The sequence below is a fragment of the Bombus impatiens genome, unplaced genomic scaffold, assembly GCF_000188095.3.
Source record: "Bombus impatiens unplaced genomic scaffold, BIMP_2.2 scf_1528, whole genome shotgun sequence".
Taxonomy (NCBI): domain Eukaryota; kingdom Metazoa; phylum Arthropoda; class Insecta; order Hymenoptera; family Apidae; genus Bombus; species Bombus impatiens.
The window spans coordinates 1-16,557 of record NT_177947.1 but is presented as its reverse complement, the minus strand read 5'-3'; the positions used below and the strand labels follow the sequence as shown (position 1 = coordinate 16,557).

The following is a 16,557-nucleotide window of genomic DNA, read 5'->3' as shown; positions in this document are numbered from 1 at the left end:
TTAGTATATCGACGACAGATGGCACTAATGTGCAGATTCATGGTTTATGCATATATTCCTAGACGAGGTGTTAGGATGCAATATGTATTTGTTTCACAGCTCACTCAAGTCTGGTCGGTACACACTTTGTTTGTTATGTAGTTTTTAATTTTGAGATTTGTGCACAAATGAGGATAAAATCATTTAAATATGAAACTTCATCTATTTTTAAAGTTCGTTATATACTCCTCGTCAAAAAAATAACCCAGGTATGCTATCTTTAATTTCTCAATGAGGCGTGTAAAGTTTTTCATCTGTAATGTATAATATCAAAACATTATGAGCTCAGAATATGCGGTTCGTTGAAAATAATTAAAAATATTATGAGGTTTAGTGCGTAACAAAGAAAAACTAATCTATACTAAGGTCAAAATGATAACACATTCTGTTAATATGTTTAGAAATTGCTCAGTAGTTCATGATCTATCAACGAGTAAAGATTACAGCACAATATTATATAAATTTGTAAGTATGGGACGCGGAAAAAAATTAAACGAGTCTGAAAAAAAGCAAATTCTTGAACTAAAACAGTAACAGTTATCAGTAGCAAAAATATCGAAGGTAATAAGAAGAAGTCGTAGAGTAATACACAATTTCTTAAAAAATGTTGAAGATTATGGCAAAAAAAAAAGTACTGGTCGGCCGTCATCATTATCCGATCGTGATAAGCAAGCAATTTTGCATATAGCTTCCAACTCGCAATTAACAACGAAGCAAATAATGGAAAAATCTAGTGTTAGTGCCAGTGTTTCAAGTGTTCGTCGTAAAGATATTAAGAGGCTAAAATTGAAAAAGAAAGTTTCGTTAACTATGAAATACAAAATACATTGGAAAAAGAAATGAAGAAGGGTACTATTTTTAGATGAAAAAGATTCAATTTGGATGGTTCTGATGGGTTCCAATATTATTTTTATGACACAAGAAAAGAGACAATGTCAGCAATTCGACGACGGCAATTTTAATATTATTGAAAAGACAGAACTTGTTCACGGCGTATACGGGAATGGAAAGCAATATCAACATGTATAAGAATTAAAAAATGCAATTGTACGTGAATGAGATACGTTGAGTCAAAATTATATCCAGAAACTACATATATCGATACCAAATCGTATAATAGAAGTAATAGAAAATAAAAGGGGATGTACCCATTATTAAATAAGTATATATGTTTGATAAGTAATTGTTGTTAGTTACAATTTATGTTATTATTTTCTTATTGTACATGTGTTATCATTTAGTTATTAAAATAATTTTTTTTGTTACACATTAAACCTCATAATGTTTTGATATTATAGGTTACAGACGAAAAACTTTACACATGTCATTGTGAAATTAAAGATAGCATACCTGGGTTATCTTTTTGACGAGGAATGTAATATGATTATTAGATATGAATAAATAGTCAAATCATAAAGATTAAATCAAGAAATTCAGTCATACCTTTTTTTTTATGTTAGGTTGGAGGCTAGGTGCTATAAAGTCAATAAATATGTATTGCTCTAATTTTTACTTTTATGAAATTAAATTTTCCGATAAGGAAGAATTAAATATAATTAAAGATAATTAAAGATTTTAACTAGTAAAAAATAATCTCTCAATTGTATATATATCTGTACATTTATATTATAAAAGTAGGATGAGAAATACACAATATATACAATTTTCTAATATTCTCATTCATGCATAGCTTTGTAGCTACAGATACTTTGAAAAACAGCATTTAATACTTCTTTAGCTGTGTGGGTATCAGAAGTACTTATTCTAACAATACTCCCAAATTCACGAATGTAATGATCTAATTCCACGTCTTTGGATAAAGTTTTTGTTGCCATATATTTATTTGTTAATTGTGATAATTTCAATAAATCAGAACTGAAAGCTTCATCTAAATCAAATAATTCCAAAGCTGGTGGTGGTAATTCTTGGAAACTTGGTGGAAATACCTGCATAAATAAATTTTTATGTCATAATTATTACTTAAGATGAATAATTTTAATAAACAATAATAGATTTTACCGAAGCTTGTGTGGCTGGTAATGGGGCCTCAAAATGTGGTGGAATTAGACTAAGCGGTTCATGTTTTACGCCAAGCACTTCATAAGCCTTTATACAAACTGGTATCATATCTAAATTTATTGAATAAAGATGATGTTTAAATAATTTGGTATAATCACGAGGATTATCCATTATATCCATATCTTGAGTGCATACTTTTGGATTATCAGCTTGCTGTGTTATATCTGGTATAAAATTATATTCCCAGAACTACATAAATAATATTGTCATTGATAACTATAAATAATCATTTTGAATTTCAGTAACTATTATAATATAGAAACTTACATCTATATCATCCATTTGAGATTCTTTGATTACAATATCTTTTGATTCAAAAAAGTCAAAGATCATTTGTCTTAATGAATCATTCTTTTCTTTTTCAATATATGTGTCGGTTAACATTCTTGAAGAACCTAAAACAAGTAACTTTCCACCATTGTGTTCATTATAATGAAAAGCAGAAATAGGTCTATTTGTTGGAATTGCTAGTGATCCACTTGATAACGCAACTATTGATGGCTGTACTACATTTAAAGTTGCACCATATGGATACAAAAAGTTCATGTCTCTGAAATAAGATAGATTAAAAATAAATTATTATTATCATTTTTGTGTAGTAAACCAATTAAATCAAATAAATAAATTAAGCAATATTTTGTATTTATGTGATTTACATGTATTCATTGCTATTTCTTAAAAATATAGATTTATTTGACATTCCTTGAGAAATTAAACATTCCTTTGGATGCATCGTTTGACTGTAACTCATGCGTATAACACTATCTAAAAATTAAACAATAAGCAAGAGTATGTAAATTTTTTTTTAATTTCACTTTCATTTAAGACTTTTACAATGAAATACCATTGTTCACCATTATGCCAAATTCTTCCAATAAAAAGTTTACATTAGTATTTGATTTTTTTTCACCACCTTCGCCAAGCATAACTAAAACATGTCCACCAGAATTTAAGAACGTTCTAATAGAATTTATTTCTAATTCTGTAAATTTATTTTGTGGACCAGGCAATACTAATATTTTGCACGTCGATAACAATTCCTCTGTTAAAATATCGTTGTTTCTGAAAAATAACAATAATTGTTAAAGGTATCTTGTTTTTAATTAAATTAAAGTATAACCACAATATATAAGTAGTGATGCATTACTCGACGAATTTCCATCTTGATTTCAACTTCCTTTGGAGTATTTTAAATTCTTCGTTCATTTTCCTTTCATTTTTTGACGCATCAAAAATAATGACATTTAAATTATTGTTGCCATCACTGCCGCCAAAAGTTGAGCTCATAGTGATTGTCACCTTATTATTATGAATCGAATAAGTATCAATAAATAAATTTCAAAACGATTCTTAATAACCCCCTATTACCCTTTTTATCGCATTATTAATCAAAGATTTACTTAGAAATATATGCTTATTTTCTCGTTGTTAGTGGCAACTAGAAACATATCAAACTTTTAAATGTAATTGGTTGACAGTATAGATATACATCAGAGCCATATATATTAAAAAACATTGATTTTACAATGATTCATAATATTCTATTAAACAGTTAAACAATAAACATAAAAAATGAATCTTAATTATTTTTATTACATTTGGGAAATGTTTGTAAAATTATTTTGGAAAATATAAAAAAAAGGAAGTTTAAGCGTTTCAAGTTTTTCATATTTTATAAAAAAATTATTCGACTTAGATTCAGAAGGAAAATAATTTTGAAAATGATATTAAAAATTATTTAGAGAAATAGGGAGAAAATTCAAACACATCTAAATTAAAAATAAAAGAGTCATTTATTTTTTGTAATTTACAATTACGAGCAGATTTACAGATATTTTACAAATTGTATATGTATGTATGTAATTTCAGGTAATACATATGTAAATACGATAAGCTTCATGAATGGACAAAATGCATCTAAAGATCAGCTGATTACATCTAGGGTAGATGGCGTCTTAGGTGACAGCATAATTGTGAGCAGTGTTCAAAATGGTTGGTGATTCGCATGATTGTAAGCATTTTGTATTCGTTTAAGAGTTAACTCACACAAAATGACTGCGATTGTACAAGAAGATAATGAGTTAAAGAGGTTACTCGGTAACCCTGCAAAAAATGCTGGAGAGGATAACTTGATGGGTCCACCGCAAACGGTAAATTAATAAATATGTTTATACAATGTGCGCTTATTCTTATATTCTTTTTTTTACTCTTATATTTTATTTCAGACTAATGTTCCGCGACCAAGTACATCACAAAATTTGAACCCCCAATCACTGATAAATCCAATGACTCCAGCTAATAGTACAAAAGAAGTGATAGAACCATGCTTACAGTAATATAATTATTAGAATTACAAATCTTTCCTATTTTCATAAAAATTACCTTTTATATGTGTGAATAAATTTTATATGGGATAAATAAATTTAATGTCCCTTAAATAAAAATGATTATTATTTTATTTAAAATTTAAAAATAGATGTATGATATATAGCGAAACTTTCTTCTTTTTCTTTTAGAAATGTAGTTTCTACAGTCAATTTAGGCATAGAATTACCACTTATGTATATAAATACAAGGACGAGAAATTCTGAATATAATCCAGCAAGATTTACGGGTTTGGTCATGAGAATTAGAAATCCTAGAGCTACTGCATTGATTTTTCATTCAGGGAAATTAGTGTGTACAGGAGCCAGATGTGAAGAGGACTCTTTTCTAGCCACAAGGAAGTTCGCAAGAATAATTCAAAAGCTAGGTTTTACAGTAAGAAGTATTATATAGTGTACGCTGCATAGACGAGAAAGTGATAAATTAATAATGTTTTATTTTTATTATATGTTGTTGTAGGTCAAGTTTTATAATTTTAAAATACAAAATATAGTTGCTACATGTGATTTAAAATTTCCGATTAAACTAGAAAATTTAAATCATATACATGGTCAATTTTCTAGTTACGAACCTGAGCTTTATCCAGGTCTTATATATAGAATGGTATCACCAAGAGTAGTATTGCTTATATTTGTAAATGGTAAAATTGTATTAACAGGTGAGAATGAATTAAAATGTTGCTTTTTAATCATTCTTTTTTTTTATTATTAAGATTATTCTAAATACACATAATAACATTTTAGGAGCAAAGAATCGAGTCGAACTACAGGATGCACTAAACAATATATATCCAATACTGAAAAGTTTTAGGAAGCAATAACAGAATTTTCAATATTTTAAGCTGCTTTTTACGTTAATATATGATTTGTATGAGGACAATTCAAATTTATTATACATTAACTGATTTAATTTAATTCAAATTGATCAACTTCTTAACTTATATATTAGTACTGACTTTTATTGCAGTGATGCTTCATGTTTGCAATTATTGAAGAAATTTTAATGGATCTTGTGCAGTAAATTAATTTTATAATTTATATAAAAACTCTATAAATGATATAGGATATAAATATATAATATGCTAAATTGACGCTCTTGACATAGTTTACATATTTTGTATGTGTAGAAATAAATGCAATACATCACTTTAAAATACGTATATATTTTTGAATATTGTAAATAATAGGGATAATACCTGATTTTACATTACCGTGAAAATAAAGTACAACTCATAAGTACATAATACATTTCTAAAATTCTTATCTTACCAGATGTAGCTCAAACGTTAAGTATGTTATCGAAAAAAAGATATTACAAATATATTTTACAGATAGATCAATTATCTAACATTTATAAACATAATTGCCAATACTTATTATTTTGAGAAACAGCAATAATATTCTAGATTCTAGAGAATTTGTGGATTAATAGAAATTTAGTAATTAATTTTTAGCAGCAGAATATATATATTTCTTAAAAACATAACACATTTAGAATATTTAATATATCTCTTGTTTAATATATGTACACTGATTTGAAGTCATTACTCTGCATTAAAATTAGTAATATAATATTAAAATATTTATGTAATTTTATTTAGCACCAGGTTTCCAGATTATGTAAAATCTGTTCTAGCTGCAGATTCATTTATGCTTCTCTGTGTTTTTCCTTTTACTGAATCACACTTTCGATTGAAGATGTTTTTTGATATATGTTAAAATACTGTAAAGTTTCGCAATCCTTGCATCTTAATAGTCTCCAGTGGAATATACCCGGTATTTTAATAGACGACATTTAAACCTTTCTTCGCCGCGATCGGCAACTTTTCACCTCGGAAAAACGGATTTTCTTCCTGAAATAATATATTAAACGTTATATAAAATCTATTACCTACATTAGTGTGTAATTAACCGAAAATTAAAATAAGAATGAAACTTTAAATAATATAACTCAAATTAAAAGATTAAAAGTTTAATTTGAAAAAGAAAACGTTGTTTATTCTTTGTTTTAAATATATTTACAATTTATTACTTTCTCTATTCCGAACGTCACATAAAATTCACTCTTTTTACAATTTTGTGACGAGAGTTTATTATTTCTAGGTGCATTCAAGATAGAGAAAACAAGGTTAACGATTAAAGAAAAACTTAGAGATAAAAGTTTAGCGATTATTTAAGGATTTTTTTATTATCCTTTTATCGCTTTGATCAGATAATTCAATTTAAAAAAATTAAACATATCTCTTACAGCTTGGAACTGATCGACGATTTGGTTGAAATTAGAGTTTGGGATATGCATGCTTGGCATACTGTTGCTGTTTGCGGAGTCAACTGGACAATCCAACATGTGTTCCGTGTCACACATACAATCTTGCGCGCTTTGATAATCCCGGCTGAATGCCGCTGTATTTTCGAAATTCACGATACAATTATTTTCACCTGAACAATAAGCATAATCCGATTAGATTTTCTAACTAATATAAAATACATCATATACATTATGTTATAATAAATATAATATATAATACTTTTAATCATAGCTCTATTAATATAAGTATGAATCTCGTTGATTTTCACTAACACTGCTATGCTCCTCGAATATTTATGTTCCAATTCTCTTTGTTTTGACAAACAAAAAGATTTTTAATATTTTAAGTAAAATTAAAGCAGGAAATTATGTACTATCTATAATGTATTTTTCATAATTTCCTCAAATTCAAGAGATCTTTTAATATAAAAGAAACTCGATTGAGTTGATAATGATCCAGAGGACGTAGTTGGGTTAATCACAAATATGTTAAATAAATTATATCGGTTACTTTCGGAAACGTTATACATTTTTTTACGAATTATTTATACTATCGCAATCTGGAGAAGAAACTAATCACTTACTCGTATATCCAACCGGACAAGGATTCGGTGGTGTGCAATATGCAGGCAAAGCATTTTCTTTCTCATCCTTGATATTCTTTATGCTTCCAGGTTTAATTCTCTGTCTATCATCCACCTTATCGTTATTATTGACACGTTGGTGACTCCATAACGTGCTATGTTGCAAGTACTCCTGATCGCGAATGCTAGGATTGGGGTTCAAAGTGTCTATACCATCATAGTCAGCAGGTAATTCCATAGGAATTTCTTTCGGTTTGTCTTGATACTCCAGATAAGAATCTGCTGTATCCACCAGTTCGCTTCCCATTTGATTGATCAGTTCTCGGAGAAGAGTATCGGTTAACAATTGCTCTTCCTAAAATTAATGTATAAATAGTAAATTAGTAAATTAAAGGCGTAAGATATGGAGTATCAAGTAAAAAGACTTTGATATAGGATGTATATTAAAAATAAGTAGAATTATAGGCAAGATGTTACCTTAAGTGGTGGAGACAAATATACCGATGCTTGAACAGTAACAGCCACGGAAAGACACAGGACCCAATACATTTTGTGTGATAGCTGGAATAGATAAAAAGTGGCAATTAATGTCCTATATGAATGAAATGTTTGGGTTAATATTAATAAGTAAGGTAATACTAATAAATATTTAGATTAATTTGTAGTTAATTGTTTAGAATGATTGAGTGGAGATAGGTAATTAAGTTTTAATAAATCATTTATTTTAATTTACGTTTATTTATAATATGCTTTTGCAACTAATAAAATCTTTCCTTCATACAATATTTTATGAAAAGTTTTAAAGGTATCCAAACATAGATGATGTGATGATATTTTCTAGAAAACAAAATGATCTATCTATAAAAAATTATACACTGTTAAAAAGAAATTTTCAATAATTTATTGGTAGGATGAAAATTTTATCGTATTGATAATTAAAAAGATATAGTCATATATATATATTTTGTATATAATTACAATATAAGAAAGTAAATTCGAATGATCTGACATTTTTCATTTCTAAAAATAAGTAGGATACGTCTTCAACTTTAGTTCCTGACTTCTGAATCACTCTAATGTAATTAATAGTATATACATATAAGTAGTGTTATATAAGAAATAATTTTAAAATCTGATCTTGTATTTTATACCATGTTTAGTTGGACAATTATTCGATTTGAATCTGTCACAAAGTACGTTCTTACAATAATTAAATACAGAAATTACAAAGCAATAACGTACCTACCAAAATCACTATACATATCATTACGTAAGAACAAAATAATTATCCCTCAATCTTTATTCACACCTAATAATTTCATCTCTAAAAATCAACAAAACATTTACATGTAATACATCCAATAAAAAGTAACAACACTATCGATCATCAATTCACATCCACCCAATCTCGAGAAAATAAGCCACCTTTCTCATAATTTCCATCATTACGATTTTCAACTTAGCTTTTTCGTCCAAATATTCCAAGTTGTCTCAAAACGCATAAATAAAAAAGCTCCTTGAGCAAAGTAACGAATAACAAAACTTACCAATAATCGTGGAAGAATCACAAGATGGGACGACGAAGAGATTCTCGAGTAGATTTCGCGAGTGTTAGAGTTCGGATTCGGGAGTACAGGTATCTCTGCCAACCGGAAGCGGCGCTGTGCTCGTGCGGAATCGAGGTATTGATCCACGCTTTCCACGCCGTTTTCCCCCCGGTTTCATCGGCCACTGTACCACCTACGATCCTCTTTTGCAACCCACATTCGTAAAACCGTGTTACGAGCAAAGGTCGGCCCACAACCGAGCCTCGTGACGTGGTTTCTGCTATTAAGGATGAGAGTCTGTGGCTCACCGGCTCCATGTTAATTCCTGGACCAGACCGAGGTATTCTCGCCGTTCGATGAATGAAGTGGCTAAGCATGGAATTTCAGACTCTGGAATGCGCAAATTTTTGGCAGCCTTTTGGAATTTTTCTCCGGGTTTTGGTATTTTCTTTTTGGTGTGGGTGTTTAGAAGATTTTTATAGGTCGTGGCCTTGTCGTATTCTCTTCGATATTTGCATTTTATTTATTGACTCGTTACTACTTTTACTCTTTCTCTACTATTACTGTAATTTATATAGGGCTTGTAAAAAGAAAACTTCTTATTTTTATTATTATCCTTTCGGTTAGTTTTTAAACTTTTTTTTGAAAATTATTCCGAAGAGAATATTTTAGTTAAATTTCTGTAAGATTTTCGGAAGAAGAGTAACGAGTGAAAAAATAAATAAAGAACGTTGCTGTGACAAGAAAGTTTGTGAAAAATTTTTTGAGAAACGTTGAGAAGACGAAATCCATGTTGCATAGATGCTAACGCTTTCATAGAACACAGTTGATGGAAGGACTAAAATGCAAAATGGAAACGACGACATCAACAAGGGCTCAGAGATCAAAAGACCCCAAGCATTCATTATGGTCGTATATAAACGTCCATTAGTAATTGTCTCGCTTTGCATACTTCCAATTCAATTTCTGAAATCGAATTGCTACCGTGTTTCCGCGTCCACCAACGAAAATTACCTTCTCTATTGAATCATGTTCTCGCGCAAGAGGAACATCTCGTCTTGTCTACAAATCATTCTGTTATAGCGAACGAATAAATCGCAAATTATTTGCGTTCATACGAAATTTGCGAATAGTTGCGTACTTGTAACGCAATATGTATAATTTTATCGTGTAGTCGAATTTGATTAAGAACGAAGAATTTAATTAAGAATAGTATAAAATAATTAAAAATTTGTAAAAACACAATTATAATTATTCTCTATCTTATATTATTTAGTGCAGGTTTATACGTACAAACATTTGGAATCTGATGTATTTTTTCATTTTAAAAACTAAATTTTAAAACTATTTCTTATGTATTTTTAATCGTTGGATAAGTGTCTTTGTCAATTGGTTTTTATACGTTGAGGAAATTTTATTTTCTAGTTGATAACATATTTTAATGCTTATTTGATTTAATAAACGCGGCACGCTCCAGTAATTGGATCAATAATTTAGGAAACTAATACCTCGAAAATAGGTTTTGATAAACGACTTCTTTTATCCATGTTATGTGATCATGTATTTCTATCTATATTTTTCTCTAAGAAAATTTCTTTTTAAATAATAATTAACAGTAATTTATATTAATAATTTTCGAAAATATAAATCTTACTCTTACTATCTATTGAAAGATCTTTATATAATTTTATTTTATTTATCTTATAGTCATCCGATCTACTAATAATCTTATAATCCACTTATTATGTTTTGTATTATATGTTCTGGAAAAAATGTCGGAAATACTACACAAGGAGGGAAAGGTGTAGGAACAGAAGATTACCTGTTTCTAAGGAGATAAAGGAGATGAACGAAGAGTTATCTTATTATCAGATACAACTTCTTATATCTTTAGTCATCCCTACGCTCAGTTCTTTCTAGTTGACAAATTTATCTCACTCGTTGTTTATATTAAACAAAAACAAAATTATCCAAGTTAATTATACAAAAAAATGTAACCTCGTTTAAAAATTAAGAAATATAAGTTTAAATTCGTTTCTTATTCTTTACACAAAATTGTATATTGTTAAAATTTTATATCACGAATTATTAAAATTAGAATGGCAGTTTGCTTATTATTTCATAGATTAAATCATCGTTAAATTATGAAGGTAAAATTTTATGAAAATCAATTTTTACGATGACATTAACGATAAAAAAGCGCAAATAAGTGTTTTCAACGTGAGATTCGATATCGAATGGTTCGATAACTCTGCAAATGTCTCCCTGCTGGTGCGTCAAAACGCATGGGGCTCGTCACGTACGTCAATAGAAATGTTATCGGCAGTTAAATGACCAAAACGTACGAGGGATGCGCGTTAATTCAAGGGATGACTTTTTATTTCCATCCATTTCCCCGTCACGAATATTATGCTCGATATATATCTATGATATAGATTTCTTCGTCACGAAAGGGTAGTTTTATGTCTTCTTTCGTGCACAAGTTGCGCTTCCATCCATGTTACTTTTGAACATGTGTTACAGATTTTATTTGATAAATAAAATGGAAGCGTGCGTTATGATATCGAACATTTATGACGTGGAATACTTCATGTTGCAAATATTTGTGAAACGGTAAAAAGTAGACGCGATGAATATTTTCTATATTTGCTAGTATAGACAATATTATCAATTCTGTACGTGCTGCTTATTTCCTGTTATCGGCGGTCTTCGTGGTAGTGTAACGTGTTAACACATCGTTTCACGATTTGTTCACTGTGAATAATCCAGTTTTCTCAAACGAGCGTGGTTTCTGGTTGTTTCCTTCCGCTTTTATTATTTAAAGTCATCAACTATCAAGGTTATTAGCGACCACTGTTCTTGTTAGAACAACGCATATGTATAATTCTTATTTTTGCTAGAGGCCCATAGCACTCTAACGTTGCTAGGAAGGTGTCGTTATTCAGACAGTGATAGTGATACTTTGAGACGCCTTTGTTATCAATAGCCTACTAATTTTTATAGTCATATTTTTGAGAATATAATTAAGAAAGTAGAATCTCGATAGAAAATTATTTTGTCTAATCCTTTTTTAATAAATCTATTTCATTAATAATTATTAATAATAGTAATAATAATCATTAATCAATTTTTAACAAATCTAGAAGGCCTTAATTATACTTAGAATATTTCATACAATATTTTTTCATATTAATTTCGTATAAAACCATATAAATCGGTGTTGGATTATTACGAGATATGAGTGCGGGTGTGTAGTATGCAACAACAAAAAGTATTCAACATATTGAAAATAAATTAACGTAAACATAGGTTGCAATATAAATAGGAGAATGAGATAGCAACCATTTGTTTAGAATGAGTAAACACCGATATTCTTTCCTTACGTTTTCTTACTAACGGTCAATCTTTAAGAGTTCGATCTGAAACATAAGACGTGCCTTCCTTCGATCTGGACAAAATAAAGAAATAATCTTTATAAAAAACGACCATTGCATCTTTTAATTTATTTCCTACAATCAAGAATCAGTAACCTAATCATTAGCACCTAGGCTAACATCTCAGTACGCAGAGTGAGTAACAACGAGTCGAGAGACCTACAATTTTAGGATTTATCACAATATCAATCTTTCTCTGTATGTCCAGGAATGACGTTTCAGTAGTAAAAGGTCATCTTCTATACTTCTCAACGAATTACAGCTTAACATTTCAATCGAGTGTTTACGATCGCTGTATATTTAGTCGTTTTAGATTTCACGCTGATCAGTCGTATCGTAATAGGCCAGAACCTTTTCTAGCGAATGCGTGGAGGGTAGCATTCTCGAAGAGTGGGCGGCGTGGGGTTGTTACGCTGTGTCTCGCCGTCACGAGTATTGATCTCCACGGAGCCACTGTGTGAATGGGCTATAACCATCTCACCCTGAATCCTGGAAGCGCGAATCTCCATCCCTGTCCTCTTCTTCATACTCTTGCTCCTTCCTTCCCTTTCGGTTTGCACTCGGCTCCGTTTTATGTGGGTTGTTTCTTCGTTTCGGACTACGTGCTTGCGTGTGCTTATTCCTAAGGAACGTGGGAAGGTTCTATTTCACTTTCTGTTTCGAGCCTGACCTGTTTTTTAGTTTCTTCGATTTTTAGTTCTAGTTTTAGGTGGCGAGTTTAAAGATAGCTTTAGTTCTAAGGGGTTCTGTCTAATATCGTATGACGTCGGTTTATTTTTGACGATGATGGCGTAGTCACATGTTTCGCCTACATTTCACCTTTCCTGGGATCACCAGTTCGTTTATCTTATTTTTTTGTGAATGAAGGAAAGGAAGGAGAAAAGGAAAGGAATGTACGCGAATGAAGGGGAATGACAAACGAAGGAATTGAGGGGAGGGAAGGAAAGTCATGAGGAATTCCTATCTTTGCTTCTGCATATTCCACATTCAAGTAGAAATGAATTAATGCCTTTCTAGTAGAAATTCGATGCCCTACTTCTCCGCAATCCGAACGATCTGTTTTATCATAACTCGATTGAGACATTTAACTAAAAATTGCCTGTAACTCGTCCGAGCTTTTCATAAATCTTGAATTATCGAAACACTAAATTTTAACTAATTTTAGCTAATTTATATTCCCTTCTATTAATAATTTCGTTCCATTGCTGTTCTTTTCCTCACTTAATTTTTATTTTCATCAACAAAACATCCGCCCCACTCTATTTTTTTCTTCTTTCGAGTTTTTCATTTTTAAAGTTTTTTAAAGCTTCGCGCTTCTTCAGAAGCTATCCCTCTCGTTTCTTTGTTTTCTTCTTCGATTTAACGTACTCTGCATTTCCACCCGCAATATCTGTTTGTCGGTAATTGCATCTGTCATTCGAAGCGAGGTCAGTAGAAACGCTGCCGGGTTTTTTTCGCTCGTTCGCACGGCTCTTTCCCGCAACAGCATCCCTCCTTTCTTTCATCGCTGTCCCTGGTTTGAAAGGACCCTCGCGGAGCTGCACTTAAGCCAAAGCACATTAGCATATTTGCTCGGTCTTCGATTTTCCTAGCTGACCCTCTGTTTCAAATTAACAAAGTTAACTCGTACGACCGAAATTAGTTTATCCATAAACCTTCTTTTGAAGAATCTGTAATTGATCAATTTTCGGGCTTTTGGGACGACTAAGAAACCTCTGGACATATCTCATACTTTATTTTTATTTTTATTTGTTTATTTTTTTATGCAAGATTGTTAAATATTATATTCTTCCATCCTAATTACCGAACAAGATTTTTCCACAGGCCTTTCTATTATATTATATTATATACTAATTCTAAAGGTTTCTATATTTGGTCAACTTCAAGCTGTAATCGAAGCTTTTGCATTGTACGAGATGGAAAATATCGGTTCCAAACAAATCGAAACTCCTGGATCATGTGGCAACTAATTAGATACTACACGTGTTCCTGTGATACGAACGAAGGAATCACGCATGCACGATACAAAGCTCATCAAACGTTTGTAGTAACGTGAAACACCATTGATCTATCGGCTAACCTCATTACATTCTGTTTAAACACACTCCATACAAGTTAATCATACAAATGAAAAGAGAAACAGCAAAAATAAAATGGTATGTCACATTGTTCATCCTTACATTTCTAATTCAAAATCCAAACTTTGTTTCTATAATCGAAAGATGGTTCCGATCAAAGTCAACTATTGTGTAATTGTATGCATTCTCGCTCTCTGACAGTATGATAAAATGATAACAAATTCAGAATGAACGATTATTATAAAGGATACAATTACTGCGACTCAATTTATTCCTAATTTTCTAATCAAAATACGTCTTGTCGAAAGTAAGAAAGTGGCTTGCGGATATTTATTTTTAAACGCCATGTATACGTGCTACTTTTTTAATCATTCACGTTCAACAATATCCTAGAATCAATCTTGCATCAGCAACAATGGAGTCCTGGGATTCGCGAAACTCGGCCCGTGCTTCGACAGGATCAAACCACTTTTGGGTCCCAGCTTGGAAAACAGGATTCGCGCGATGCTCGAGGAGTTTGTTTGCGAGTCGAACTCGGACTGTGCAAAACGATTTCCACGAGTGAAGAAATTCCTGAACATGGTCGCCGCATGGACCGACCGTTTGGACGTCTCTGCCAAGGACACGGATATCAGGCAGGAAATGATTAAGCGCACGATCGAATTTCTGCTGAAGGATGGCCTAGTGACACAATTCGCAGATCCGGCCATTCTCAACAGAGGGTCGAATAAATTAGACGCCGATTCCTTGGCCGCCGAGCAGAATGCCTTGAAGACCATGAACGTCTGGAGGTTTATCAACGAGAAGGACTACTGGCTGTGCCAAGATTGCGCGTGAGTGTGTATTTTCACGATATGTCGTACCGCGATAGAAGGAAATATTATAATAGTCTTCTCTCGCAAATGCAATTATTTTCTTTTAAATGTAATCATTTTGCAAAGTGTAAGAAAATAACGAGGAATTTAGAAAATGACCGATTTAGAAAATGATTATCTCACCATCGTCGAGATTTCCTGCGTTCGTTCTGTTATCGGATGTGAAAGATATATACAGTGTTAGAAAGTATTCGAACACTTGTAGGAACTTTTCGCGTGTATATTATACAAAACATTTAAAAATCTCATTAGCATTGTAACGAGTTTTTTTTTATGTTTATTAAGCCCAAGATACAAGTTTTTTAAATACCTTTTGGTGTTCACGATAAACGGTGAATTTTTGTAGTGATGTTTTTGGCAAAAGTACCGATACGCGACGGTACGACGTAGCCATGCTATGATATGTGTCGGCGCTTTACATTTTTCGTGTTTAATATGATTATTAGGTTTAAGCCGCTGGGGGAGCGGAGCTTCTGTGTGATTTTGTCTTTGTTTTTTCTGTCCTGAAAACTTGGTTGCAAAACAGGACGCTTCGGTAGCTTGCTTTTTGGGTGTTGTGTGACTTTGGGGGGGGATGAGAGGGATGGGGCGGGGAGGAGGTCAAATAGGTTTATTTACAAGTGTTTGCAATATTTACAATTTTACACCTGTGTTATGCGGTGTCAGAGTTGTGTTCTGTTGGTTTGATGCTTTCTCTTATTTTGTTATGGGTTCTGTATCCATTAGTATTTTTTTGTATTTTTTCTGTCGACGACTCCTGAGTCCGGCATTCAAGATGATGCATACACAAGTGCTATTTGTAGACAATAATATATTTGTTCGTTATTGGCAGAACATTTTCTGTTGATTTTATTGACATATTGGATTAATCACTTTTTAACACGTTGGTCACCACGTCACCCGTATCTATGTGACGGGTGTGCTTCTGTGGAACCCCGTAACCCAAATATGGGTAACGCTCTTCTTGTTCGAGTTAATTAAAGTTACTCATTGTTGGAACAACATCAAAACGTTTCACGCAATATATTTCAAACATCCAGACGATTCGCAAAAAAAGCTGAGACTCGACAAAGAAGCTGCTGAGATAAAAATTGATGTCGATTCACACTCCACGTAACAGTGCAAAGGGTTAATGTATAATGTTGTGTATACATATATGTACATTATACACTGTGCAACTATATACAGGGTGGTTGGGAACTGGTGGTACAAGCGGAAAGGGGGTGATT

At 31.5% G+C, this 16,557-nt stretch overlaps 4 protein-coding genes and 1 long non-coding RNA gene across 6 annotated transcripts; 3 read left to right on the top strand and 2 right to left on the bottom strand.

Moving 5' to 3' along the window:
* The first annotated feature begins 60 nt into the window (after positions 1-60).
* LOC112213869 lies at positions 61-1,926 on the top strand. Its single transcript, XR_002947789.2, has 3 exons — positions 61-248; positions 902-1,201; positions 1,345-1,926. It is a non-coding gene; the product is annotated as an uncharacterized LOC112213869 (long non-coding RNA).
* On the bottom strand, positions 1,641-3,617 carry LOC100743645 (intraflagellar transport protein 52 homolog). The gene is made up of 6 exons (XM_003494093.4): positions 3,266-3,617; positions 2,963-3,180; positions 2,775-2,883; positions 2,386-2,668; positions 2,059-2,307; positions 1,641-1,985 (listed from the first exon to the last, which is right to left on the bottom strand). The coding sequence occupies exons 1-6, from the start codon at positions 3,403-3,405 to the stop codon at positions 1,716-1,718; spliced, it is 1,269 nt and encodes a 422-aa protein (XP_003494141.1). The 5' UTR covers positions 3,406-3,617; the 3' UTR covers positions 1,641-1,715.
* A 422-nt stretch (positions 3,618-4,039) lies between these two features.
* On the top strand, positions 4,040-5,662 carry LOC100743523 (TATA-box-binding protein). The gene is made up of 5 exons (XM_003494092.4): positions 4,040-4,268; positions 4,344-4,450; positions 4,635-4,878; positions 4,963-5,161; positions 5,247-5,662. Exons 1-5 carry the CDS (start codon positions 4,170-4,172, stop codon positions 5,321-5,323), a joined length of 726 nt encoding a protein of 241 aa, XP_003494140.1. The 5' UTR covers positions 4,040-4,169; the 3' UTR covers positions 5,324-5,662.
* Positions 5,663-6,058: 396 nt separating this feature from the next.
* Positions 6,059-9,089, bottom strand: LOC100743403. The gene is made up of 5 exons (XM_003494091.4): positions 8,942-9,089; positions 7,872-7,955; positions 7,395-7,749; positions 6,751-6,941; positions 6,059-6,355 (listed from the first exon to the last, which is right to left on the bottom strand). Exons 2-5 carry the CDS (start codon positions 7,941-7,943, stop codon positions 6,284-6,286), a joined length of 690 nt encoding a protein of 229 aa, XP_003494139.1. The 5' UTR covers positions 7,944-7,955; positions 8,942-9,089; the 3' UTR covers positions 6,059-6,283.
* A 93-nt stretch (positions 9,090-9,182) lies between these two features.
* LOC117152415 lies at positions 9,183-15,563 on the top strand. 2 transcript variants are annotated; one of them, XM_033324162.1, is made up of 2 exons: positions 9,183-9,281; positions 14,847-15,563. In XM_033324162.1, the coding sequence occupies exons 1-2, from the start codon at positions 9,257-9,259 to the stop codon at positions 15,101-15,103; spliced, it is 282 nt and encodes a 93-aa protein (XP_033180053.1). In that variant the 5' UTR covers positions 9,183-9,256; the 3' UTR covers positions 15,104-15,563. The 2 variants fall into 2 exon arrangements, with proteins under 2 accessions (XP_033180053.1, XP_033180051.1); XM_033324160.1 differs by lacking the exon at positions 9,183-9,281 and adding an exon at positions 14,162-14,531.
* Positions 15,564-16,557: the final 994 nt, after the last annotated feature.

Excerpts from the sequence above, each read along its gene's own strand:
- LOC100743523 (XM_003494092.4), top strand. The coding sequence starts at position 4,170 with ATGACTGCGATTGTACAAGAAGATAATGAGTTAAAGAGGTTACTCGGT. Across the intron at positions 4,269-4,343 it reads TGATGGGTCCACCGCAAACG|ACTAATGTTCCGCGACCAAG; the intron begins GTAAATTAATAA and ends ATTTTATTTCAG. Across the intron at positions 4,879-4,962 it reads TTCAAAAGCTAGGTTTTACA|GTCAAGTTTTATAATTTTAA; the intron begins GTAAGAAGTATT and ends ATGTTGTTGTAG.
- LOC100743645 (XM_003494093.4), bottom strand. The coding sequence starts at position 3,405 with ATGAGCTCAACTTTTGGCGGCAGTGATGGCAACAATAATTTAAATGTC. Across the intron at positions 2,884-2,962 it reads TGGCATAATGGTGAACAATG|ATAGTGTTATACGCATGAGT; the intron begins GTATTTCATTGT and ends TTTAATTTTTAG. Across the intron at positions 2,669-2,774 it reads AGAAATAGCAATGAATACAT|AGACATGAACTTTTTGTATC; the intron begins GTAAATCACATA and ends ATCTTATTTCAG.
- LOC100743403 (XM_003494091.4), bottom strand. The coding sequence starts at position 7,943 with ATGTATTGGGTCCTGTGTCTTTCCGTGGCTGTTACTGTTCAAGCATCG. Across the intron at positions 7,750-7,871 it reads ATTTGTCTCCACCACTTAAG|GAAGAGCAATTGTTAACCGA; the intron begins GTAACATCTTGC and ends CATTAATTTTAG. Across the intron at positions 6,942-7,394 it reads TTGTCCGGTTGGATATACGA|GTGAAAATAATTGTATCGTG; the intron begins GTAAGTGATTAG and ends CTTATTGTTCAG.